At 38.3% G+C, this 27,127-nt stretch overlaps 1 protein-coding gene across 1 annotated transcript in view; it reads left to right on the top strand.

The window, feature by feature from the left end:
• LOC142348021 (dual E2 ubiquitin-conjugating enzyme/E3 ubiquitin-protein ligase BIRC6-like) overlaps positions 1 to 27,127 on the top strand; it is a 245,200-nt gene that overhangs the window by 175,270 nt on the left and 42,803 nt on the right. Inside the window, exons 44-48 of the mRNA XM_075399188.1 lie at positions 1,795 to 2,161; positions 2,478 to 2,706; positions 3,146 to 3,362; positions 21,665 to 21,866; positions 22,128 to 22,344. Coding sequence (XP_075255303.1) covers positions 1,795 to 2,161; positions 2,478 to 2,706; positions 3,146 to 3,362; positions 21,665 to 21,866; positions 22,128 to 22,344 — 1,232 coding nt within the window. The remainder of the gene's footprint in view (positions 1 to 1,794; positions 2,162 to 2,477; positions 2,707 to 3,145; positions 3,363 to 21,664; positions 21,867 to 22,127; positions 22,345 to 27,127) is intronic.

Genomic DNA, 27,127 nt, shown 5'->3' with positions numbered 1-27,127 from the left:
CTTGGAAACAGACTTCTAGCGTAATGTAATGGAATTATTGTGTTAACATGGCTTTCTGTTTGTAGTCGTATGAAAAATTCTGGATAACTGCTTGTTGTAGAGGCTTCCTGTGGATGGACAAAATAACCTATTATCTGATTTCAGTTGATTGCTAAATTTTATAGATGGATTTTGATGTTTAATTTTTGATGTTTTTCTGTCTTTGTCATTGTTTTTGTAGACGTATGACATATTCTGAGTAATGACAGGTCTCAATGGCTTTTTTAATGTTTTGAATGAACATATTGATTTCAGTTGATAGGACGCTTTTTTGACTTTTATTTATTTTGTTTTCTCTAAAATAGACGTTTTGGATGTAAATAATGTTTGTTGCTGCTATTTGATTTTGTTGTTTGTCCTGTCTTGTATTCTTAATAATAGCAGACCTTATCAGTCCTCTTATGTGGCATTATATACTTTACTAAGTGATTTGAGTCGGAAGGAATTTTTCCATTCATACACCAAACTTAAAATTTGAAATTTTGACATTTTTTGTTTCTATCTCTTCGTCATTTGGTAGACAGTTAAGCCAAAAATGTGGATGAGCAGGGTCGGAACATTATATGCAAACGCACAAGACCCAGCCTTCTTTTGGGTACTAATCTCTTTGTTTTTAATTGCGAAGCTGGAGTGATCCTTTCGATAAACTGCTATCAAATTTACGCGTACTTTTTCGATACTTTTTGCTCCACTTCCTCTCGATGTTCGCTTCAATTTTTTTGACATTAAGCGGGATATAGCCCGGGTTGAGTTGTTAGTGCCGTTTCAGCGCATTTTTTGTAAGAAATGCGCTAACATTGTAAGAAAAGCGCTCAAATGCGCCTATGCTTTGAGAAGGCGCTGAAAGTTTTTCTGCGCATCTTCAGAGCAATTTTTACAATTGCAGCGCATTTTCAGCCCATTTCTTGCATAAGTTTCAGCACTTTTTTTATTTCTTACAAAGTTTTAGCGCCATCGTTCTAAAATTTTCAGCGTTTTTGAGAATATGATGAAACTCTAAAAAAATTCAGCATATTTCAGCACTTTTCAGTGCATTATTATGTAAGGTTTATTATAAGGAAAAATGAGATCATTTCAGCGCATTGCTTACATAATTTTCGGAACATTTCGCGAGTTTTTTCGGAACATTTCGAGTTTTTAAGAAATGAGCTGAAAAACACTGAAATGCGCTGAAATTATATAGGAAACGCGCTGAATTTTTAGTGCATTTCTTACAAAAGGGTTTGTTAATATAAAATCAAATTAAATAAGAACAAAGTGAGAAATCAATGGCGTAGTGGATTTGGTAACGACTAACAAATTGTAGAGCAGGCTTTGATGACGAGTGTTTGACAATGAGATGAAATTTAGAGGATTTCAACGCATTTCTTACAAAAATTGAGCGCATTTCAGCGCATTATGATGTAAGGTTTTTGCGCTAAAATTTTTGGAACTGCAGCAATTTTCGGCGCATTTCTTACAAAAGTTGAGCGCATTTCAACGCATTATGATGCATTGTTGTATTTTTTGTGCTGAAATTTTTGAAAATTCAGCGGATTTCAGCAGATATCTTACATAATTTTCAAAAAACCTCTCTACCTGGTAGTTCAATGTTCAATATTACTTGATACAAAAATTCGTTGGCATTGTCAAATGTCATTGTGATATAACGAAGTGACATTGTAAATGTTGGGAGCCATCAAATCAATTCGTTAAGAGTTATTAGGTAGATAGGAAAGTGTGCTTGTAAGTTTAACCGACCTTGCGATGTTTCAGGTGTTAGCTTCGTTCATCAGTGGAACGGAAAAGAAAGCAAATTCCAAGATGGAAACCCAGCAAATCTACCACCAGTATCAAATGCCATCCAATAGTTCATTCACATCCTATGACGTCATTTCTGCGTCGTCTCAGATGCAAGCTTGCTCCTCTTCGTCTCAACAGGGATCCGCAAGTCAACAAGGCTCGAGTAAAAGTCATTATGCAGGAATGTTCAGAGATCAGTCTTCTATGAGTAGTGTTGGTGGAGGTCAGACTTTGACCGTGGTGGATTTGAGTAACTTCAGTTGCCGATTGCACGACTTGATATCGCAGAGTTGTCTGCTCGAAGTGCTGAACTCGTACTTGACAAATGACAGTATATTAGGTGAGCTACGTAACGGTCATGTTCCATTTCTTCAAAAAATTTAAATCCGATTTAATTTGGGACTGCAGTTGATTTACATAGGCTTGCCGTTTAATGGTACTGTGCTTGCCCTTATCTAAAACCGTTCTCTTAGAAATAAAAAATGGGTGACTGCCGAATTTCCAAATTGTAACTAGTTTGAGCTCTGTTATAATCCGACAGCTCAGCTCTATGCACAAAAATATCCATACAAAAATTGAAGTAATAATTAATTTTTGCCTTATTATTAATTACGTAATAATCAAGTCAGTTATTACTTAATTGACATTCGTTGTAGACATGGACAGACACGTGGCAGTGCACCAGGCAGTACTGGACTGTATCAGGGCTATGGTCAGTCACGAGGAGACTGCGGGGCAGCTGATAGAGTTGATGCTGGACGAAGGGAGATCTAAGAGCAGCAGTGCAGGTGGCAGTAGTAACAGTGGAGGTGGTGGTGCCAACATATTTACCAATCTAACAAACATAAGAGACAGACACTCTATATATCATACACAACTAAACAAGTTAGCACTCAATTTATTTTTATAGTTTCGATGCAAATTTTCGCATCGATGAGAATCAACCATATTAAAAATTTTCGAAAATAAGCCAAGTCAAAGAAGTGTTTTGTTTCCATTTATGTTCATCAACTTTCATGAATTCAAAGTCTTGCTCAAAATGCATGGAGATGGTTCATTGCAATATAATTAGTAAAAGAACGATTTGGCTCAAATGGTGGTAAGTACTGGAGAACCTTGACTGCACCATCAATGATTTGACTTGAAATTATTTTGAAACCTCTGACGAAATGAATTCCTGGTCGTTCATATGGTCCTAAGGTCTTCACAAGATGGAACTATATTTTGATAGGCTATTGAACAGATTTCATCCTCGTTAACGCGCAGCAAAAATCTTGTCTTAAATGACTTGGCTTGGAGTGGATGACGTTGACATTGCTTTCAGAAATCTAAAGAAATTGACCTCCGCTTCTTCATCTTCCGCTGTCTCCAACGACAAGTCCAACCAGACAGCTGGAGGTGGAAGTACTGTAGGAGCACCGCATGGTCCAGATGCAGACGGTGAAGGAGAGAGTGGTGTGAACAAACTGAGCGAGGACTTGGAACATGTGCATGCACTGGTCACCAAGGCACTTGAGAGATATCGAGAAAATACCAGACGAGTAAGTACAGGAAAGGAAGCACGTTCTCTTCTGTTTTGGCGCCTAAGTGCAGTTTATGAGTCGTTTCTATGGCGGGTATGGCATATTATATGGCATATTATATTATATCCTGCAAAAAGTGCGCATTGGCGTGGGAGATCGTTGTCGCTGGTTGTATTGTTGACTTTGGTTGTTGTATCTGCTTATCGCGTTTGTACCTCTTCCTCTACCTCGATAGAAAGGGCGGTTTTGATAACCTGAGAAGCTTCTATTTTGGTTTGGCGTTCTGTATGCTGTGTTATTTCTGTTGTAGTTTGTGAAAGGCTTGTTAAATTTATTTTGGGTGGTGTTCGGCCATCTTGGTGGCGTTGTTTGTGAGACTGATGCCTGAATTGAAGCTATACCTGCTGCCATTATGTTTTCGACCGCTTGGTTAAAAGCAGAGTTTTGGGAGCTTGTTAGTGAGTTGAAGGCTGTGGTGTGTGCTTGCTCTGGGTTTAATTGGTCTATTCGAAGTCGTCTTTTGACTATGGAGCATAAGTCGTTTACTCCGACATTGTCCAATTCTCTGAGAAGAACTTTTTTTGTATTTGAAGGGCATCCCCTGTATAAATTGTTCTCGGATTCTTCTTGTCCACTCGTCATTGCGGTCAATTCCGGCACCAACGTCATCGACGATTGCTAAGTTGGCAAGCCGCTGTACGTCAGTTAGAAAATCGTCTGGTTGTTCCTTCACGGGATCAAATTTCCTGCTCTGTAAGTCTAACTCAAAATTACGCCGTTGGTCTGGGCCTGAGTAGCGGTTGCGTAACTGTTCTAATGCGTCATCAAGGTCGTTTCGTGTGTTTTCTGGTAAGCGTAGATAATAGTTTAATGCGTTTCCGTCGAGGTGTAAATGTAGGTATCGGGCTTGTTGGTTATGATCTGCCGGAATTCTGGCAACTGCTATGCTTGCTCTCAAAAGACCTTCAAATTGGTCACAGTTTTCGTTGGGTAGCCCGGCAAAACGTTTGAGCGATACGTGTGGTGGGTGCGGTGCGGCCATATCTGTTGTTGTATTTTATGAGTGAAAAGAACAATTCTCCTGTTGATCTTGTCCGTTTGTTTTCAATCGACAAAGTGGGCAGGTCTGGCGTATTGGTTTATGTGAGGTTATTAAGCTGGTTTTTCCTGTATTAGATTCTATGAGTTCGTGTATATCACCTTCTTGGAGTTTAAGTTTTGTTGAGTTTGATTTATTTTTAATAATGAATATTCCATACCTCTTGGAGATCGGTGGAACAATTTTGACATTGGGGAGTTGTAACACGGCATCCAGAATTTGCTTGTTTTTGAGTGATAAATTTCCCAAAAGAATAAACATTAATTTGAGATAAACATGAATTTTGAGACAATTGTTTTTTTTATGAAGCTTCAGCTGTGATAATTTTTCTCTGATTCCGTTTCTTTAGTGTTGCAGAATGACGCTCTTGATCTCTGTCGCCATATGATAACTCTCTGCAAAGCTATTCTGTCAGGAGTTTCCTACTAATATTTAGGTTCCGTGTGCAGTTTTTATGTTTCCTTTTCAAATATTTTCTTAGGTGTTTAGGTTCGTAAGCGTCCGGTATTCTGCTAAGATAAGAAAATTTCACAAGTTCTGAGGATGGAAAATAGCACTAAGTTTCGCAAGAATCAATTGAAGAATGAATGAATAATTCGTGTTATGCATTTCGTATTTATACTTTTTATTTACATTTTTGTCCAATCAGAATTGAGTTCATTCTATTAATAGATAGTGAATATTTTATAAGTTTTATTTTAGTCTTCATGCTCGATACTGCGGCTATCTAGAAAAGCGTTTAGCATGGGTTGGAAAACCCATTAAGTAATGAGTTTGAGTCTCTGTTTCAGTTTTCATCATATTTTTCAGTTGAGAATTGCTCAAGGTAGTCATTTTCTTCTATCGATTTGGTTTATTTGGTGTGTGGATTTGTCAATGTTGGCGTCAGTAGTAGAATAGAGTCCATTAGTTGCAGTGTGACGAAGGTGATTAGAAGTCAGATTTGCATAAAATTGATGGAAGTTTTGTGGTGAATGGAATTGATGGATGTGGTGCCATAGTGTCCTTTCCTGATTGGATTTGTGGGCTCAGGGGATATAATTTGACAGAAATTGAGGTAGATTGATGGAAGGGAGGGTTATTAATCAGAGATTGGAATTGCATTTGAATAACTAATGTATTCTATTTGCTATCGGTCACGAGATTTCTTTCAATAGTTGGGGTAGGGGGCATACATTGAACTAGTTTTTTTTGTCTTTTATTATATGAAACGTTTGTTTTCGTTATTCTGAAGCCTCGTTATTGTATCAACTGTTTGGACTGTTATATTTCAGACTAAAATTGGTATGGCGAGACAGTTATTGGGAATAAAATATTCGAATGTGTTATCAAGTCAGTCAGCAGAAAGGTATGGTTGAGAACAATATGAGTATGGGTTTCAGTATGATTATTTTCTGTAAGAGATTTGATCTTTAGATCAACACGACAGAGAATGGAATTGGTGGCATCTATTAAGAGTTTTAAGGGGGAGTATTGTAATCGGGAAAAACTAATGAGCATTGGGTGGAAGGAAGTGCCTTGGGTAGATGGCACTGGTATTAATAATTGGGAGGGTCTGAAATCGAAATTAGTAACTGAAGGGCGGGGGGGCTTAGTTGGGGCAAATGGTTGGCCTAGGGTGCCACTTGAAATAAGGAACGAGGAGATAGTGGGCCTAAGTAATGATTTCTGTAGAAGTATTAATGAAATAAATAGCCTGTACGAAGTAAGAGATTTTCTGTCGAATTTGTCAAACTATGAACAGGCCTCGCATATTTATACTGAGGTGTATCCCTATCAAGGTTTAGACGATTCAGCGGGCTGGACTTTTAATGTTAAGGGAATTTTAAATGGAAGCGTGCCCGAAAATTTGCACTGTACCAGAAGAGATGCTATGGTACAGTTTGGTCCATGGTGGACCCGCGCCCATATTGAAATAGGCGGTGATGATAGCATTTCGAAAACAGTAGTGGGAGAGAAACTGTTCCTAATTTGCGGTAGTTACAAAACATCGATAGGGTTTGACAATGTAATGGGGACACCTCAGTATTTTATGGATTTGATTAAGCGAGGGCCTAACGCTAGTGACTTAGGGACTGATATCTGGTTTTATTTATCAAATAGTTCAAGCGTGCTCTGTCAACCCTCCCTTTGTAGCCACGCTGTTTTGACTATGTCCGAGGGTGTTTCTCTAGTAACTGGTTGGGAGGCGCAAGATTTACAAAATGTTGATGTGGGTCGGAGAACTTTCAATTCCTTTGGAATTGGAGTACGTAAAGGGGCTGTTAAGAAAATTTTAAATGATAAAGGGAAAAGAGGTTTACTCGAATGGGCTTTGGAGAGGGATATAAAAGTAGGCGGCTCCACTGATGTGACAGAGCACGTTCAATCATTAGTGAGAAATGATTTGATAAATAAGACTAAATCATATAAGCGTAAGCCTAAGTGGGGGGGGGAAACGAAAAACAGTCAAAAGTGACGACATCGTGGACGATGAGAGCAAATTCGTCTATTCTTTCCTCCCGCCAAAGGATTCAAGTCTCCTTTAGGGTGAGTTGTGATTTTCTTTATCGCATTTTTGCTCACTTTTCTAATGTATAAGTGGTTGCCCGACCTTTTAAAGATTGTTATTCCGAGTTAAGATTGTGATATATGTCTACAAATATGGTTGAAAAATAATAGTTTGATGCCAATTCAGGTGCAGAATACTTGTTTTTGAGAAGAAATCGATCTTTTTGTCAATTCGAATTGCCCCGTGTTGGGAAGTACTGCTTCAGAGTTAAAAGTAAGTTTTTTGGGAAGAAATAAGTGTAATTAGTTAGAGTTTGATGTCAATTTACCCGCGTAACACTTTTTCCGGAGAAACATACACTCTTTTTTTAAAGAGCTTTTCTCTCACCTAATATGTTGTGCTGAGTGGTTTGTAGTGGTTGTTCGCGCTCTCTCATGCGGTCTTCGATGATGACAGAGGTCTAAGTAATTAGATAAGAATGAGTACAAAAGTGTTTTGAACGGTAAAAAGGGGTTAAATGTGAGTATTCTGCTTTTTTTTGTAATTTTCTAAGTTTTTGTTAAGAATTTGTAAAAGGAATATAATGGAATCTTGTTCAATATATACACACAAGGTTTACATCAAAATGCATTTAGTGGGGAATGAGATTAGAGTGAAGGGGTGTGAGGAGGGGCGGGTCGAAGTGACAGGGAATCATTCATTGTGTAGTTCGAATGTTGGTTCGAGGGTGTCGTTGCTAGGGTTTTTGAGACTGTCGAGAACTTGTTGATAGTCTAAACAGCTGGGGCTAAAGGTGACGGTATTTAGGGTGTATCCCGGGTCAACAAATTCTACAAAAAGGGAAATGGTACCGTCATTGCGGACAATGTAGTCGTCAAATGTGACTAGCATTGCTCGGCGACCATGACGCAAGTAAAGGTACATGGTGAAAGGGAGAATTGTTGGGAAGTAACCTGCGTCATGGTCTTGTCGGTAAATATCCCAATTAATGAAGGGCGAATTTACGTTATCGTTCAGATTACTCATTTTAATTGATATTTAGTAATTCAAATTCCCCGTGTAAAAATTCCTCTGTGCTAAGTTCTATAAATGAAATAACGTCAGTGTAGGAGGGAGAATTTTTTTCGAAAATTACTTTGTGGGTAGTATTTTCCAAAGTGGTTACCCAGAATAGAAAGGACTCGTCAGGAAATTTAAGGTATTGATCAAAATAACATAAGGATATATTAAAATCTATATAAAAATACATAAATAGGGTAAATCGTGTGGGTATAAAATCAAAATATGGGAGAGTGTCTTCATAATGTTCGAGTGAAAGAAATTCGGGGGTTGAGGACCTGGACATTAATGTGTTTGGGATTTTATTTTGGAATTGTCTATGGCGAGTAAGGGGGTTGGCTGAAGGGGGAACTTGCGATTGGGGAAGGGGTTAAAGGCTCATCTGAAATAATATCGTAGTCGGGGGATTCTGGGGTGTCGGGGATAGGCTCGGGTTGCTGTGAGTGTTGAGGAAGGCTGCCAATAACTAAAGGATGGTGAAAAATGAAATCAATGTTGGCGTTTTGGTTATTGTTATTTATGCAGTTTTGGATTTCTGACCAAACGGGGGATGTGTAGTCAATTATGACAGGGTATGTGTGCACGGTTACTGTGTCGTTTATAATAAATTCCTGGCGTATATTAAGTTGGACAAGGGGTTCCTGGTGTAAGAAAAAGGAGATTCTATAACTGTCGATTGTGGCGTTGTAATGATTAAGGGATGTAAAGATTGGATTTTGTATTTCTATAAAAAATTCGTAAATTGGTTCAGCCATTCAAAGTTTTGTTTTTCCATACAATTGGGTAAATGCTGCTACTGGAATCTTTTTGTCTGCATTCAAGGAATAAATAGTGAAATAGTGCATTTCCCCAAATATTTCCGCTTTTCTGAAATTAATTCCTTATTCTGGGATTGGTTCGTAATTAAAATTGCCATTTTTGCTTTAGCTTTTTGCAATTCGTGTATATTTTTCATTTTTGGGGACTGAATTTTGTTGCATTTCACACGTTCGCTTCCCCGTGTGAGGTTAAAACTGTATTTGATTTCGTTTTATTTGAAATTACTTTTATTTGATGCTGTTATGTGGCAGGTAAGTTGATTTATCATTTTTCCCCGTTGTTTAGAAGTGATTCCTTGGTTGTTGTTTTGTTACTAGAGTTTGATGGTCCTTGATGTCCTCCTTTTGGATTTGAAAATCAAAGAAGCTGACAGGTCTGCTTTTGCTCGAATATTAAGAATACCGTTGTTGCGTGTTTTTCCGTTGGTTTTTATATTAATGCTGGACTGCGATTATTTAGGCGCAAACTTTTTTAGCGCTTGAGCTGATAACTAAGCCGCGTTTTGGAGGCTGATGAGATGAGCATTGTAATGTAAGAGTTTTCTTTTTTTTTGTTTTCTTTTAAGTTTCCGGTTTGAAGATTTTGTCCCCCAATTTTTGAAATAGTATCTTTGAGGAAAGACTTAGGAAAATTTTTAAGCCGGGTTCCACGAGGAGCCCGGGGATCCGTTATTCTTTTTTTTGAGTCCGAATTTTGGGCTGAAAGTTTGAGGGTCGTAGCTCTTCTAGTTTTCGAGATATCGCACTTTAAAGTTGAAATTTTTTTTCGACACTTGTAATTTTTTCCAAAATTAGTCTTCCCTAGGGAAAATTTCTGGACTTAGGCGTTTTTTTTTCGAATTTTTCGTTGCGAAAAAAAAAATTTTGTTTTTTGTTTTTTATAAAGAACTTTTTGAATACTTATTAAACACTTCCGGTGTTCATGGTTCTGAGAGGGTACGCCCCGTAATGGGTTGGTAGTTTTGGTTGTGCATGTTCTGGTATATGAGTGTAAATTGGTTGAGAAGTGACTGGCGGAGGTCTGTTAAAATGTTCAATCGTTAGTGTGGGCTCTTCCGATCTTTTCAGTCGTATGATGTAGTCCCTCAAGAAGGTGTAGGGTGTACGTACTCCTGTGCTATCGTTGTCCTGCTGGGTGTCAAATTCGTTTTTAATTTCCAAAGGCAGAACAAGTGAACATTTATGTAGTGGGTGTTCAGGATGCTCTTGTAGATATTCAGTCATTGATTGCAACTACTTGCACTGGCTTCGTTTTGATCTTTCTCCCTTCGTGTGTTATTCGGAAAGGAAACCTGCGGTGTAGTCTTGCCCATTTATGTAAAAAATGTGAGTATGTGAGATGCAGAAAAACACTTATCAGGAAAGAAAGGAATCCAAATAATAGTGACATCTGCCATGGAATGTATTCTTTCAGTCTGTTTTGAAGCTTGGGCTTCAGTGCTTGAATTTTCTCCAGAATTGGTTGGGCTATCTTTTCGATCGTTTGTTTGCTGGTTCTTCTTGAGTCAATTTGTTGGAATTGTGGCTGTATCTGATGTAGAATTTGGATTTGTGCTTCTGATCTTGATGAGAAACTTGGCAATTCTTCAAGTGGCGGTAGGAGGCTAAAGATGGTACTTATTGGGTCAGGTAGTTGGAAGTCAAGTCGTATTGCCGGTACCGAATCGCAAGCTGTAAGATCTGATCGTAAATGAATGTTTGGTCCACGTAGTTGTTTTCCACATCCCAGTGTAATGATGCAAACTCTGCATCCAGGATGTTCAATCCTTGCTAAGGGATTGCTGCCATTCCTTGCGCTCTCGATGAGTGTGTAGTCGTCGCTTGCCGACGTAATTAACCAACGACCGAAGCCGAGATTGCGAGCCTTTTCAGTCAATGGCAATTCGATTACATCCAATTGACAGCGTTGCAATGCAAGTAGCTCGTCGTCGTGGTATAAAAGTGTAGCCATGCAAGACTGATAAGTCTGCTCTGTAGGTATGGCTTTTGTGCATATTGCATATTTTTGGGACCCAATACAATTTTCGAGCTCTTTGTCATCGATAAACGCGAGTTCTTCTCCGTCGTCCGAGACGGCCATGTTTTTGGCTTCTGGACGCCAAACTATTGCTTTGCCTGTATCCCCGTCTGGCATGGGGATGGGAATGGCATGCAGCACATTCATAACTGTGCTCTTTGATGCCATCGGTATGGCCAGTGTCAGGATCAGACCTGATTCAATTGCCTCAACTTGTGTGACCAATTTTGTTTCATAGTACGAGAGAATGTCTTGAATTGGTACGGCAAGTGACAATCGGTCCTGTAGCCCATTTTGTTGTAAGTGTACCATTGTAAGAATTTCATGGAGCTGCTGACGAGGTACCAGCGACATAGGTAATAGCTGGTTCATGAGTGGTGTTAGTGAATTCAGAACATTAATTCTAAAGGTGTACAGAGCTGCTCTGTAGGTTTTAATGTTCGCCAGAATTGTCTGAAAGATATTGCTTAAGACAAGACTGTGTTGGTTTATTTGTTCGCCTACATAAAGGTATTGTAGGCAGTTTCTCATATGGTGGACATTCTGACGGAGCGCAGTGAACTGCCCCTCTGCTAGCTCCCAGTTCCTGTTTTGGGTTTTAATTATCTCATCCTGCGCCTCTTTTATTGCTTTAAGTTCTCCCGAGACCACAAAGAATTTTTCGTTCTGTGAAGTTGTTATTTGTTCGACATGTTCTGTCAGGTATTGGAGGTAAGCCATGGCTTGTCTGATGTTTTCTTGGTTTCGTTTTACCCGTTTGTCGCATCCGCCAAATACCGATTTGATAAAGCACAGGAGTTTGTCTCCTGCGCCAATTCCAATTCCCAGAACTGCAGCGGCTGCGGCTGCAGCGGCTGCTGCCCTTGGTTTGCGAGAAAAAGTTGTATCAGTTGCGGCGTGTGAGCGGAGGAGTTGTGACATTTCTATTTTTAAGGATTCGATATCCTGCTGTGCGAGTTCGTTTTCCATGATAGCTTGTTTTGCGATCCATTGTAAGCCAGATGTTGATTCAGTCATGTTGGTATAATTGAGTGGGCAACCATAATTCTTTGAAGTCCACATGCTTGCCAGTTCTCGAGTGAGATTTGTAAGTTTCGACTCTACTGTTTTATTGTAGACTGGGTAAGGGACTAGGATTTCTGTTAAGAGAATTTTCTGTTAAGAGAATTTTCTGATGTAAGTTAAAGAGTACGCCATCTTTAGTTGCCACTGCCGGCTGGTTACTTGAGGTTGTTTGAATATTTGTCAATAAGTAAAGTAGGAAGCAGGCTATAGCTTGTTCTGGAAGGTAATTGAACATGGTTTATGAATGGGGTTTTTTTTCCGAGTTGAGAATGCTGCTGATTTCGAAGTGAGTAAAGGTGAGGAATGATTTTACTAGTTATTTTTGTCGTTTATATAGTGAATACAAACGATTGTCATTGGGCGAGATAATAGCCAATAAGAAAAGAGCAGTAAAGTAATGACGTCATAGTAAAGAATCTTCTGTATCCGTTGCGTAGTCCAGAGTTTGATGAAGATTACCGTCAATTTGCTGCCTATGAAGAGTTAGTGGAATGACCCGCCTTCTGTTTGGTAAAATTGGACCTAGGTCTATTAATTCTCTGGGAGGTACCCTATGCCTTAATGGCGATGAGTGCCTAGGACCTTGGAAACTAATGTCTGAGTCAGTTTCTGTTGTTTCGAATGCTGGATCGTCGTACGTTGCTACCTCGTTATGTTCTTGGGAGTTGGTTACTGCTGATCCGATTGCTGAATTTCGTAGAGAATCTCTCAGGCAAGTTGTTTCCATCTTCCATTCCTTGTGTTTGTTCAGTTGCATCATTGTTTTGGGGCATTGAAGTGTTGGTTTCCGCAGAATTGAAGTTATCATCGATGTTTCCCGAGGCTATTGAGAAATAGAACTCAAGCGAGGACTCGGTGTCACTAGTGCTAGTTTCTATGTCGCTATTTTCTGCATCACTGAAAGCAATGGAGAGGTCAGGGTCAGGGTAATGACTGAGTGGGAAGTAAGTGATCACTTTCACTTGCGGATCTTCTTCGGAAACTTGTAGGCTGTTATATACTGAGTGCTCTCTTGCCAATGCAAGGTGGTCGCTTCGTCTCAGGTTGTAGGGCCTTTGTGAGCCAAATCGGGCATCTGTTTGAGGGAAATTACTGTTTGCAGAAAAGACGTAGTCTCCCACATCTATTGTTTCTGGTGTTTCTCTTTCTTCAGACGGCACTGAGCCTTCCACAAAGAATGTATTTTCGTCGTATATAGTGTCTTGTTGTATTTGTTGATGGTTTGTTGGCGGTTCTTGTGCAGAGAAGCTCGCCGTTTGTACTTTTTGATTGAAACTGATTGATCTGGTTTCTGGCACTGTTCTGGGTAGAGTCATTGCTTCTTGGTTGATGTGGTTCTCGATCTGGTTATCGAAGAACTGGGGTTCTCGTTCCTCTTCAGGGATTGAGGGATCGGCCTCAAAATTTCGAGGGTCGATTGATTCTAAGTCTTGAATTTCATATTGTGGCTTCATTGGTCGCAATCGCATTCTGTGTACACATTGTGTATAGTTTGTGTTAATTTTCCGCACAATATTGTTGGCATTTGTGAGTCTCTTTTCCACTCGGTACATAGGAATCCATCTGCTCTGTTGTTTGTTCATGGTTGCGATTTGTGTTGTACATTTTGGGTCCAAAATGAGGCAATAAGTTTGTTCTATCAGAGGAGATGCATTGGCTTTCCTGTCGTAATATTTCTTGTATTTGAGGTATGAATGAATAAGATTTTCTTTCACGGAAGCGAATAGCTCAGTTGTCTTATCCTGGATTTCCTTTATGCAATCCGCTTTTGGCTTGTGTTGCCAAAGACGTGTGTTTTGAAAGCGTAGGTCGAGTGGGTTGACTGGCGTGCGTCCGTGAAATACGTCTGATGGCGTACACCCTATTGCTGGAGCGTAGGTAGTGTTGTGTATGAATACTGCAATGTCAACGTATCTATGCCAGTCAGAAGACGTTTGGTTTTCATTGATTCGCAGAATTTGTTTGAGTGGGGCGTGGTTTCTTTCGAATAATCCAATTGTTTGTGCGTGTTTTAATGTGCAGTGTTTGAGTTTGATCCCAAGAATTGTGGCGAGTTCGCTCATTAAATGTGACGTAAAAGCTGTCCCTAGATCGCAGATTATCTGTGATGGAATGTATGAATGTTTCAGGAAGATAGAAATAAGCGCTCGGGCTACAATGTCGGCGTCACCTTTCATCAGAGGTACTGCGAATAAGTATTTCGAGAAGACATCTATCCCGGATAATATGAAGGTGTACGGTGAAGGGTGCATTTTCCCGACAAGGTCGATGAGGAGTACATCTGCTGGAAAATTTTGTAAGGAAGACATTGGTTGTAGAGGTGGTCTCAGAGCTGCTGTGGGACTAGGTTTCGTTTGTAAACAAGTCACGCAGTTTCTGATGTAGTCAGTTAGTGTTTCGGTGAAATTGGGGAAATAGAACCGCTTCCGAAATTCGGCTATGGTTCGCGACACACCTTTATGTCCGCTCCAGACACTGTTGTGGGTGCGGAAGAGTACTTCTTTTTGCAAGTGAATTGGAACACAGTATTGTTTGATGAAGCTGTTGCCCGTAGGATTGTAGAACTTTCTGTGTAGCACTCCGTCAAACATAGCGAGTCTTGGGTATTGTTTCAGGTACTTTTTCAAGTCTCCTGAGAGATATTGGGCGGTTGTTGGTGGGCCTCTTTCGAACCAAAGGATAACTCTTTTGATGTCTGAGTCTTTTTGTTGTTCGGCTCTTAGATTCAATGGCGAGTGACCGGTTGTATCAAAGTCGTCCATTGGATTGTGTTCGTGTATTGCCTGGAGCTGCGCCGGTTTTATTTGTTGAATATGAACCTCCTCAATGATTTCTGTTTGATCTGTTTCGTTGACGGTCTGAAAAAGATGTGTTTCGGAGTATTTTCCTTGGATGTTTCGTGCAGGAGTGTATTAATTGAGTTGTCCGGGACTGCGGCGGTAGTGTCAATTTGGACTTCACTGATTGATATATTCGAGTTGATGCGAAGTGTGAGTTTCTCCTTCGGGTTTATGTGTATCCTTGAGAGGTAGTCTGCCGCGAGGTTGGCTTTTCCAGGGATATGTCCTAGTATTATGTCAAAACTCAATACGTGATCTAATGCGTTCCACAGCGTTGGCGGAATGATCTTTGTTTGAAAGAATCTGGTGACAGCTCTGTTGTCTGTTAGGACTAGTACTGGTTTCTCGCATCCCCAAAGGATGTTTGCAAACATATCAAGGGCAAAATGAACGGCAAGAAATTCTTTCGCGTAGATTGACATCTTGAGTTGATTTGGTTTGAAAATACGTGATCCGAAACTTACAGGTGCATAAATTTTGTGTTCAGACGTTCCGTTTGCCGTTTGGGTGTAATCCTCGATCATTAATACAAATCCGGCAGCATAGAATGATGCATCGGCCATAATGACATATTGTCGATTGGTCATCGGTAGCCTCAGTGATATTTCACAGGCTGATTGTAGATCTTGTGTCAGTTTCTTTAACATTATGTTGTGCTCCTCGTTTATTTCAAAGTCTGTTTCTTTCTTAAGTAATCTATAAAAAGGAAGCAGCTTTTCTCCGAGCTCTGGTATGAAGGCTTTGTAAAAATTGAAGAAACCGATCATTCTTTTTGTTTGCTTAACATTTTTCGGCATCTTGAATGTTCTGAGAAACGTCGCGATTTTCTGTTTGATAGGGGTCAAACCCTCTGAAGTTATCGTGTTCCCCAAGAACTGAATTTCCTTCAGACCAAAGGCGCATTCATCTGTAGCTAGCTTCATTCCTGATTCTCTGATGCTCGTGAAGACTGCTGATAGTTTTTCCAGCATATCTGGGAGATCATGAGCACCTACTCCAATGTCGTCTACGTATTGAAAACATTTGTCAGCGGTAATTACGGGGTCAAGATTCTGTCGCATGAATGAGCTGAATGCGCTGACACTTCTACTCAGTCCTTGTGCTAATCTTTTAAATGCGTAAGTTCGCGATGCAAAATTGAAAGCGAGCAGTTGAATAGATTGCTCGTCGGCCATTGGCACGGAGTAGTATCCATGGCTTCCGTCCATTTTGCAAAAGAGCTTCTTGCCTGCAAGATGGCTTCCTGCGTCAGCCAGTGTTGCTATTGGGAAATTGTTGTTGTTATAGTCATTTCGAATCAGGTGGTTGATTTTACGCAGATCTATTAATATTCGTAGTTTTCCATTCGGTTTTCTTTTTGCAAAGATTGGTGATGAATATCTACTGAATGGCAACGTTGTAATCATGCCGTAGTATTGTAATAAGGCGAGTTCTACTAGGAGATCGTCTTTGAGGTGGATGGAAACTCTTTGGTTTTTTGAATATACTGGTCTATCAGTATCAGGCGTCAGTTTTACTGAGAATTTTGAGGTGTAGCCAATGTCAAGGCGATGTCTTATAAATATATCGTTGAATTCCAATAAGAGATTCTCTGTCTTCTTCTTTTCGTCGTCTGTTAGGACACTTCCGTGCCAATTAAAGGAGTCCAAAAATGTTTTTCGATCCTCTACCTTATCCAGTGGTCGAGTGGACTCTCTCTTCTTGAAGCGGATGAGTTCTTCGTAAATCCGTTTCTCTAGTCCTGGTGAGTTTGGATGGATCTTCAGTTGTCTCTGGGGTTGGAAACCAATATTTTGCGTTGTGGTTAATTGTGATGTGATTTAGCTGGCCCTTCGCTACTTTCTCAATATGTTTCGATATGGTTTTTGTTGTCTTTGAGAAATTATCTGTTTCCAGCAACTTGGGCTCTAATGGCATAAGATAGCGAGCTTGTTCGGGTGCTATTATCGTGAAGGTTGCAGGTAGTGTGTTTCTTTCGATTGTGATCGGTACTTCCGTTGTGTTGATAGCCATTAGGTGAATTGGTTTGTCCTTTAGCATTTTGTTTATCGTACTCGTAAGGCAGACTCCTATGTTTTCTAGTTTTGTTGTAGGCTCTACTATTCCAATTTGGTGATCTGCTTCTAATGGTTGATAAGGCGTGAGTTCAACTAATTTCTGTTCACCGGGGTTAATTATAACTCGAGTGGTTGTTTTTAGATAAATTTTACGCTTATTATTGAATCGTTTTGATGTTTTTGAGCCTGCCGTCTGCATCAAATTCAGCTGAAATGTGAATTCAGGGAAATGTAGATAGCGGTTGTGCGCGTCGATTGTTATTTCGTTTTTGTCGAAAAAGGGGAATCCAAGTAATATGCCGGAGAGTTTCTCAAAAACCATAAAGTCCTCTGTGAGCTCTAAATGGCCAATTTTGAATGTTAAATTTGTCGTGAATAATATTTGAGACTGATGCATAAACGCTGTGGAGACCGTAATTTCCGGTGGTGCCTTTTTTATGGGTTTTTGCGTTAGATGATTGTAGATTTTATCAAAATGTTTTTGTGACATAGCGCTACTAAATGCTCCAGTGTCAGCTATCGCTTTCATTTTAATTGAGCCTAATTGAATAGGAATTAGAAAGACATTTTCGTTATAGCTAGTTGTACAGTAAGAAATTTTTTGTAGAAAAGCATGCAGGTTATTCAGTTTTTTGGCTGTTGGTTGAATGGCATTGTTGCGTCGCGATAAGGTGGTTGCCTCTGAGTGCAATCACGTGCGGTATGCTCGTTGCTTGCGCATATCCTGCAAAAAGTGCGCATTGGCGTGGGAGATCGTTGTCGCTGGTTGTATTGTTGACTTTGGTTGTTGTATCTGCTTATCGCGTTTGTACCTCTTCCTCTACCTCGATAGAAAGGGCGGTTTTGATAACCTGAGAAGCTTCTATTTTGGTTTGGCGTTCTGTATGCTGTGTTATTTCTGTTGTAGTTTGTGAAAGGCTTGTTAAATTTATTTTGGGTGGTGTTCGGCCATCTTGGTGGCGTTGTTTGTGAGACTGATGCCTGAATTGAAGCTATACCTGCTGCCATTATGTTTTCGACCGCTTGGTTAAAAGCAGAGTTTTGGGAGCTTGTTAGTGAGTTGAAGGCTGTGGTGTGTGCTGGCTCTGGGTTTAATTGGTCTATTCGAAGTCGTCTTTTGACTATGGAGCATAAGTCGTTTACTCCGACATTGTCCAATTCTCTGAGAAGAACTTTTTTGTATTTGAAGGGCATCCCCTGTATAAATTGTTCTCGGATTCTTCTTGTCCACTCGTCATTGCGGTCAATTCCGGCACCAACGTCATCGACGATTGCTAAGTTGGCAAGCCGCTGTAAGTCAGTTAGAAAATCGTCTGGTTGTTCCTTCACGGGATCAAATTTCCTGCTCTGTAAGTCTAACTCAAAATTACGCCGTTGGTCTGGGCCTGAGTAGCGGTTGCGTAACTGTTCTAATGCGTCATCAAGGTCGTTTCGTGTGTTTTCTGGTAAGCGTAGATAATAGTTTAATGCGTTTCCGTCGAGGTGTAAATGTAGGTATCGGGCTTGTTGGTTATGATCTGCCGGAATTCTGGCAACTGCTATGCTTGCTCTCAAAAGACCTTCAAATTGGTCACAGTTTTCGTTGGGTAGCCCGGTAAAACGTTTGAGCGATACGTGTGGTGGGTGCGGTGCGGCCATATCTATTGTTGTATTTTATGAGTGAAAAGAACAATTCTCCTGTTGATCTTGTCCGTTTGTTTTCAATCGACAAAGTGGGCAGGTCTGGCGTATTGGTTTATGTGAGGTTATTAAGCTGGTTTTTCCTGTATTAGATTCTATGAGTTCGTGTATATCACCTTCTTGGAGTTTAAGTTTTGTTGAGTTTGATTTATTTTTAATAATGAATATTCCATACCTCTTGGAGATCGGTGGAACAATTTTGACATTGGGGAGTTGTAACACGGCATCCAGAATTTGCTTGTTTTTGAGTGATAAATTTCCCAAAAGAATAAACATTAATTTGAGATAAACATGAATTTTGAGACAATTGTTTTTTTTATGAAGCTTCAGCTGTGATAATTTTTCTCTGATTCCGTTTCTTTAGTGTTGCAGAATGACGCTCTTGATCTCTGTCGCCATATGATAACTCTCTGCAAAGCTATTCTGTCAGGAGTTTCCTACTAATATTTAGGTTCCGTCTGCAGTTTTTATGTTTCCTTTTCAAATATTTTCTTAGGTGTTTAGGTTCGTAAGCGTCCGGTATTCTGCTAAGATAAGAAAATTTCACAAGTTCTGAGGATGGAAAATAGCACTAAGTTTCGCAAGAATCAATTGAAGAATGAATGAATAATTCGTGTTATGCATTTCGTATTTATACTTTTTATTTACATTTTTGTCCAATCAGAATTGAGTTCATTCTATTAATAGATAGTGAATATTTTATAAGTTTTATTTGAGTCTTCATGCTCGATAGGTGGTTCTTTGTCCAACCCCCCCCCCTCTCCTCTGTCACAGCCAACCCCACCCCGTCCACCCTCCTCCAACCCGGCGACAAGGAGCGGCGTCTAGCTCTGAAGGGCGGGAGTCATGGCATGCAGTGCGGTTTAACCACCCTGCGCTCACCTCACGCCCCTTCAATTAAGCTAAAGCTAGCCTCACTAAACTGTAGCTAAATACTGACAAAGACAACCGCTCGCCGATCGTTTGAGAGCAATTCGGCCGACATTAGTACTAATAATTTTTCTAATAATTACTACTAATAATTAATAATTAGTTCTAATAATAACTTTTTGCCTGACTATTTGACTTTTTGACATCGCAAACGGTGTAGACAGATAAAGCCCGGAAGGCATTAAGTCACTGAGCATTCCTCTAATGTGCATTTGAATCTGTGGCCCATTTAGTTTTAATTTGATCATCAATAACAATCTCAATGTATAAATGACAACTGGCACCAGCATTAAGGTCATTTAAGGTATCTCCGAAGCCCTGTTAAGGTTAATCAATAAATGACTCCTATGTGTTGAAGGCGTTTAACGGCAAGGCAGTGCGACCAAATTAGAAAAAAAATAGAGCTATAATTTTAATTGGACAAAATAATACAAAATCTGAAATAATCTTTATAGTTGGAATCGCCAACTTCGTCAGCTCAGATCGGTATCTGTTTCTATTTTTCAGCGGTCAGCAAGTCTGCATTGCAGTTATAGTTCGGCAGTCTGCTGGCTATATTTTTCAATGGAGCTTACTAAATATGCTCGATTATTTTCTCGCTAACTGACGACGGCAAGTAAAACCCAACGTAGTATTTTCTGAAACTGAATTCAGTAATCACGGTTTGCCTCGTGGATTAGTTTTATACCTCCAAACTTTTCTGGGCTACGTAATTGTTTTCTCCAAAAGTGTTGAGACAACAACAGAACAAGGGATACAATTTGCAGATGGAACATGCTGTATCTACCTGATACAGAGAAGAAGATAATACCTGAAAAGTGATATGTTCTGCCCGAAAGGGGAAAAGTATTCAGAAAAATAGGTTCGCTCTCAATGCGAAGGTGGATAACATATTGCGTGTTTCGCAAAAATGACGATCTCTGCTTTTTAATAAAAGGAAGATTTGAAAGCACAGTCTAGCTGTAGATATCTAGCAACTTGATATCTACAGCTCGGCCAACTTTTATGTGATGCTCAGTTGAATAAGACTGAAAAATATAGCCATGTCTATTTGTATAATTTATGTGATACGGCAGCGAATTCCTTGGAACAAGGGTTAATGCTACTCAGATCGCTGGTTCTATCGTACTTATCCTACATCGGAATTATTTCCACGGAGAGAAATTGTACAGATTTGCGTCGGTAGATATTACGGGTTATACAGGTGTGATCTCCTTGTTATAAGTCTCAGTCGGCTAGAAAGCTTCTCATAAAGATTATAAATTACCCCCAGATAATGTGAAATGATTCAGCACAATACTGTTGACCAGTTCCACGGATCCTTGAAACTTCGACAAAATTTTCTAACGAAAGCATTTCAAATTAGCAAAACGTCAGAACAAGATATACTATGAAATCAGTTGTTCGTAAATGTGTACTAAAATGGAATAAATTGTCCGCAAAATTGCATTACAAAATTGAATGATTTCTTTTTAATAGCCGCCTCATCTTCTCAGCCGGCTATTATAGCGCTCCTATTTTTTTTTTTTACTTCGTCGAATAAAAAAATTTTTCGCTTTACCTCATTTTGCCGCTTTTTCAACATTTTGCGTGATATCTTTTTGACTTCTCTAGACTAGTTTCTCTCTTCTCTCATTCTGCTAAAAGTGATTTTGAACATCAGTTGCTCAGCAAAGCAATTCAAAATGAACAGAGTCAGTATAAAAAATTTTTGAAGTCAGAAGTAGAAACGGGATAAACCCATAAAGCCCAATTTTAGATGCCCGCTATTTGAACGTCGTTACTATAAGTCTTAGTTACCATCTCTAATGCTTATTGGTATTGATAGTAGCCCCTGTAGCCTCTCTCTAAGAAACAGAAGTACGTTATCTTCAACTACGAAATGCCATCAAAATAAATCGGACTTAAAAAATGTTTTTGTACAAAAATCTTTTTTTTTCAATATCTTCTATTCTTTCAATCCCAATCGTGCTTATTGGAATCAATGGCGGCTATTTTCCGGCAATCTGCCGGGTATGTTTTTTTGTTTCAAAACATGACTATGTGCCTCCAATTAGCGTTAAAAGTTATTTTTACATAAAGGAAGAAACAACATGTTCTTTGAAATAATTAATTTGCTGATTTGACTGTGTGGTTTATAAATATTTATAAATGCTTGCTTGATTTTTATACAATATCGATGTGGCTATAATTTTTTTCTTCTTTTTTTTCAAAAACTAATCACTGACAGTAGCATTCTAAAGTTTATCTGTCTTCTACTTAAGAATGCGGCCGCAAGTGCACCCCCGCCCCTGGAGGACCCTGGATTACGAATGAGGGGTGGATCGAGTGATGGTAGGAGTGATCCTTCAACATCAGTCCCTGGACCTTCAGGCAGTGGCGCTGGTCTAAGTGTTCCTCCTCCTCTAGTGGCAACTAAGACACCCTCCGAGATATACTGCGAAGCACTCAAACCCTTACAATTCCGTAAGAATACCTCATTTTGATCATGATTACGCTAAACCTCCTTCACTTTTTAGGACTTGATTTTTTCTCTGCTTGGCAAAAGTTTATGAGCTGTGTGACAGAAGTTATTCTTAGGGTGTCCCATTGTATTTTCTTATGGAACTCTACGCAAACGTGGACATCAGTTTTTTTAGAATTTTAGTATATCTTAGAAAAAGCGGCTCTTATTCTTGGTTATTGGAAGCTGAATTCTTCATATAAACTAAAAATTTTAATTTTCAGTGAGCTATAAAATGATCAAAGACACGACCTCAACTGCAAATAGTGCAAGTGGAAAGGGATCCACTGTGATCCAGTTTGCTCTGCCATTCCACTTTGTCACGGAGGCCAGAATGACGGCGGACACTCTGAACACCAAGAGAGCTAAGAGACTGGCACAGGAGAGTGTGAGTTTGTCCAGTGCACTGCCGCTAGACTACAGCTCTTCTGTATTCATCAGGTAACTAACTTCGTGCTTCAAAATCTGGAGATTTTTTTTCTGACCATATTTGATCGATCTGTCCTATTATTGGTAGCCACGAGCGATGTCAAATGGCACTTTGTCATACATTGATTGGCACCTTTTATCGATTTTGGACTCATAAAGTTTAGTTTTTAGCTGAAAAAAAAGTTATTTTCATTTCACTCATTGTTAATGTGAGTAGTATATATATCTGCCATGTTACTGGAGGGGGGGGGGGGGGTCCGGACCCCCCCCTACAAGAACTCTCACCACCGAAAAACTGATTTTCTCTTAGTGAAAGCAAGTTTTTTGGTTAAGTTTCGCCAGCCTGAGAGAAGTTCTTGGGTTAAGTTGACTGGCGAAACTTAACCAAAAAACTTGCTTTCACTAAGCGAAAATCAGTTTTTCGGTGGTGAGAGTTCTTGTAGGGGGGGTGTCCGGACCCCCCGCCCTCCAGTAACATGGCAGACACCGCCTGCTCCAATGTGTATTTCAGAAGAAAGAATGCGTAGTACGGAGTGCTTAGACTATGGTTATAGCCTGTTGTAGTAACTTTAATTTTTTTTATCTTTGAGACCATGAGAGGCATACTTGAAAAACCTTGAAAAATTTTCAAATTTTTTTTCGAAAAATTTTCAAAGTTTTTCAAAGTCCTAAAATGGTCTGAAATGGATTTTGCGCTATGGAAGAGCACTCAAAAATGATTTTTTGTTGACTTCACTTTTTTCACCTAAGTAGTATAGGGGTCGAAACATAAAATTTCGAATTTTTGAAAAAAAATTTGTCAAAATTTTTCAGAGTCCTAAAATGGTCTGGAATGGATTTTGCACTATGAAAGAGCACTCAAAAGTGATTTTTTGTTGACTTCATTTTTTTTCACCTATGAAGTATAGGGGTCGAAACATGTAAAAAATTTAAATTTTTGAGAAAAATTTTTCAAAAATTTTAAAAGTCCTAAAATGGTCTGAAATGGATTTTGCGCTATGAAAGAGCACTCAAAACAGGTTTTTTTGTTGACTTCATTTGTTCAACCAAGTAGGACCAGAAAAACTCAGTTTCTGAAGTAGTCTGAAATAAGTCAAAGAGTAGTCAGAATCAGTTTTTGTTAACAATACTTTTGCAAATGTTCAGTATGATGTGGAAAGGTTGGCTGTGTTTTTTTTTATATACATATGTAACTATGTATATTTATATCAAAACAAGTACGTTAATTTGCTTGCAGGTGTTCAAAATTGTAATTTTTATGTCAGAAGGAAAAATCGAAAGAAAGGAAAGAATGAAAGTTTTATGTATATAATTATGCGTATTCATGAATATACTGGAAGTATATATGGAAGTTTATATTGGATTATAAGTAAATATAACTGTGCTTAAGTTTAGTAATATGTTTGTATGAGTATAAGCTGAGATGTATGTTTGTGGGTAGAAATTGTAAATGTGTGTAATTGTCAAGACGTTTTTGTTTTTATGTGTGTATGTTTTTCTATATCTATACAGTGGAATGTATGTATATATGTCTGAATGTGTTTATGTATTTATGTATTTATATGTTTGCAATCAGACGAGAGCGAGAGAGAGGGAGATAAGTCCCTGGAGGGCAATTTAATTGCCTTGAAGAATGTTGTTATTTGTCTCCACGATCAAATAATATTATATCTTCCTCTAAACATTGGCAAGCAAAATATCACAACCGAAGATGACATCAATTTTTTGATTTTCTGAGCATGTTTTCTTGAAAATCTGAATTTTCTACACCTAGCTAGCTACCATATTAAAAGCTATCTGAATTTTTTACAGAAAAGAAATTGAATTCATGCTCTTTGTCTTTGAATCCTTGGCAAGAAAATGATAAAGTGTTGCAACACAAAAGACAAAACCAACTTTTTGATGTTCTGAGCATGCTTTTTTGGAAAAAATATTTCTTTACACTTTTACAGCTACCCTTCTAGGATTGAGCAGGATTATTTACAGGAAAAATGTTTTTGAGATAAATTGTTGAGATAAACAAAAAATTGAGCTAAGTAAAAAGAATCAATTCTGTAAAAAACCGAAAAACTTGGTAGAAAAACTATGATACGCCAGAGCAGCTGAACTTTTTAGTTAAATAAAGTAGAATGATAGGAATTCATCAATAGCTTGAGTCAGACAAAGAGTGTAACGATGTACAAGAAGAGTAGTTTCCACTGGAACTGTAAAAATAGCTAAATTTTCAAAAGTTAATCACCAATTGATCAATTAAGCAAGAAGAAACACAACCTCTGTATCTGCGGGGGATTGCTAGAAACAGCTTCAGTCAGTAGTATATCAGTCTTGTCTGCGTATTGGGAATAACACTAATGGATAATTCGTGCTGTGACTGAAATCTTAAACAAAAGCGAATCGCTTCTTCAGTAAATGGTTCCAACATACTGAATATACATATACTCAACTATTAAACAGTGGAAGTAAATTACCAGAGCACCTCAAGCCAACAAAAATCGAATGATTTTATTATTGTTCTTTCTTGAATCAAATTTCCTGTGCATTCAGTAACCCCGTGTTAATATTTTGGATTACTTATTGTTCTGTCGACGTTTTAGAATAACATAACCGTAACGATATTTGATAGAGCATCAAAGAGAGTAACATCCAAAGGAATTTGAAATTTAAAGCAGCAGAGTCTATAAAACATATTATTGGGTTATGAAGCCTGACGAACATCTCGGAATTGAACACAACACTACTGCTACCTACTATTGCTACTGCCTACTACTACTATCTACAACTACTATCTACAATTAGTACCTACTACTACTACTACTGCTACCTACTAGTACTACCTACAACTACAACTAGATACTATTACTAACTACTACAACTACTTATTGGTTCTAAGTTACACTAGTACCTACTACTACTTCCTTTTAATACCTTCAATTTTTAATCATTTTTTACTAACTATCTACAAGAATGTGTTTGTTTTTCTAAAAAATGAAAACATTTCTTATCTCTAGAGACTCGTTAAGCATAGACAACAGAAGCTTTTATCTATCTCAAATTAATTTGTCCTGACTGACACAGACCGATAGAATATATACCCGCCAATATTTTCAACAAATCATTAAGTGTTTGAAGTTTTTTCAAAGATATAAAAAACTTTGTCGTATACATTAACTCAGTAATTTTCAACTCAATGTTAATTTGTTACTTAACAATTAAAAAATCCATGGTATGATATATCAGGTTGATATTTAACTAATTAAATCAATGTAGGGTTTTACTGTTTCGCGAAACAGTTTGATTTTTAGAGCTTCAAATAAGTTTTATTGCTATGTTCTTTTTTTGAAGTGCAAATTTTGTATACTTTTTTCCCTTATGAGGGATCAGTCACAAACTTAAGTCTTTTTGTTCAAATGCTGTTTTTTTGTTCATTCAATGCATGATATCTGATTCCATTTGCAATTAATTGATAGATATTAAACGCAAACTTTTTCAAAATTTCGAATATGAAGGATTGTATAGCGTAAACATTGACTGGTTCACAATGGCGTTGCACTATGTCTATTTATAATATCAACTTTATAGAAACAAGCTTCCTTCAAAATTGCCTAGTGTGTACCTTAATGGAACCAAACATTTTACAATGTACCTACATTATCCAAAAAGCTTAGGTTTTACTCTATATAGTTGTTTTCGTATGTTTATTCAGAGTCACCTGTTGTTTCAGTTGTCAGGTAATACACAACTTTTTCTGAATTTTTACGTTTCAAAATTTGTAAAGACTGAAAACTGCTGGGATAGCTCGCCAGAAGGACATGTGTTAGTTGAGTTTCATATTAACCTTAGCTTTGGCTCAGGATGTGTTCACAGCTAAGACTGTAAACTTTTTATTAATTAAAAGTTTAGCGCTACATGATTTTGCAATTTTTGTTATATTAACTTCTTCCTAATCTTATTGAATTTCATTTGGTCATTGTTTATCTGATGAAATATAAAATTAAATTAAACTCATGAAACGTTTCTCAACAAACTTAAGTGAAACAGTCTTGTTGGATTTGAGAGCTGAAACAAAAACCTTAAATTTAGGTGTTTAGGTGAACACATTTTGTTTGTTTTGAACGTCTGCTTACACTCAATGGGCACCAAATGGTTCCAGAGAAGTACTTTTCGTGGAATATGAAAGAAAATTCTTCTTTATTAGTGTTCAAAACTCAACAACCGGAGTCTGTATGACTTTGGATAAGCAAATATAATAAAATTGTGAAACATGGCCGATCACTTTACCTAAAAGTTGAACCATTGAGTTCGAGTTCGTGTTTGTGATCTAAAATAGTATTCAAAGATAACTGACTTTTTTAAATAAAAAACTTGTTTTTTAGTATTCAAAACTCAACAAACGGAGGCGGTATGGATTTCAATAAGCAAGTAAAATAAAATGGCGATGCTTGGTCAATCGTTTTACATAAAAATTGAAGTTTTGAGTTTGTGTCTGAATTTGTGATCTAAAAACACTATTCAAGGATAATTGACTTTGAAAAAAGAGTACTTTTAGTACTAAAAACACAATATTTGGTGACCGTGTAACTGAGAATTACCAAATATAATGAAATGTGAAAACTTGGCCTATCGCTCTATTAAAAGGTCAAAGTTTGAGTTTGAGTTTGTGATCCAAAAACAGTATTCAAGGGATAATTACGTCATAATAGTTGAGTTGTGTTATAAAGTTGAGAACGCAAAACAATTGAATCACGTTCGCACATTCTATTTAAACTACAGCTATATATGTGTCAAAAAAGCGAAG

This window comes from Convolutriloba macropyga, chromosome 10 (genome assembly GCF_964194025.1).
Source record: "Convolutriloba macropyga chromosome 10, txConMacr16.3, whole genome shotgun sequence".
In the NCBI taxonomy this organism is placed as follows: Eukaryota; Metazoa; Xenacoelomorpha; order Acoela; family Convolutidae; genus Convolutriloba; species Convolutriloba macropyga.
The sequence above is the reverse complement of the archived record's forward strand: the minus strand, read 5'-3'. Positions and strand labels throughout refer to the sequence as shown.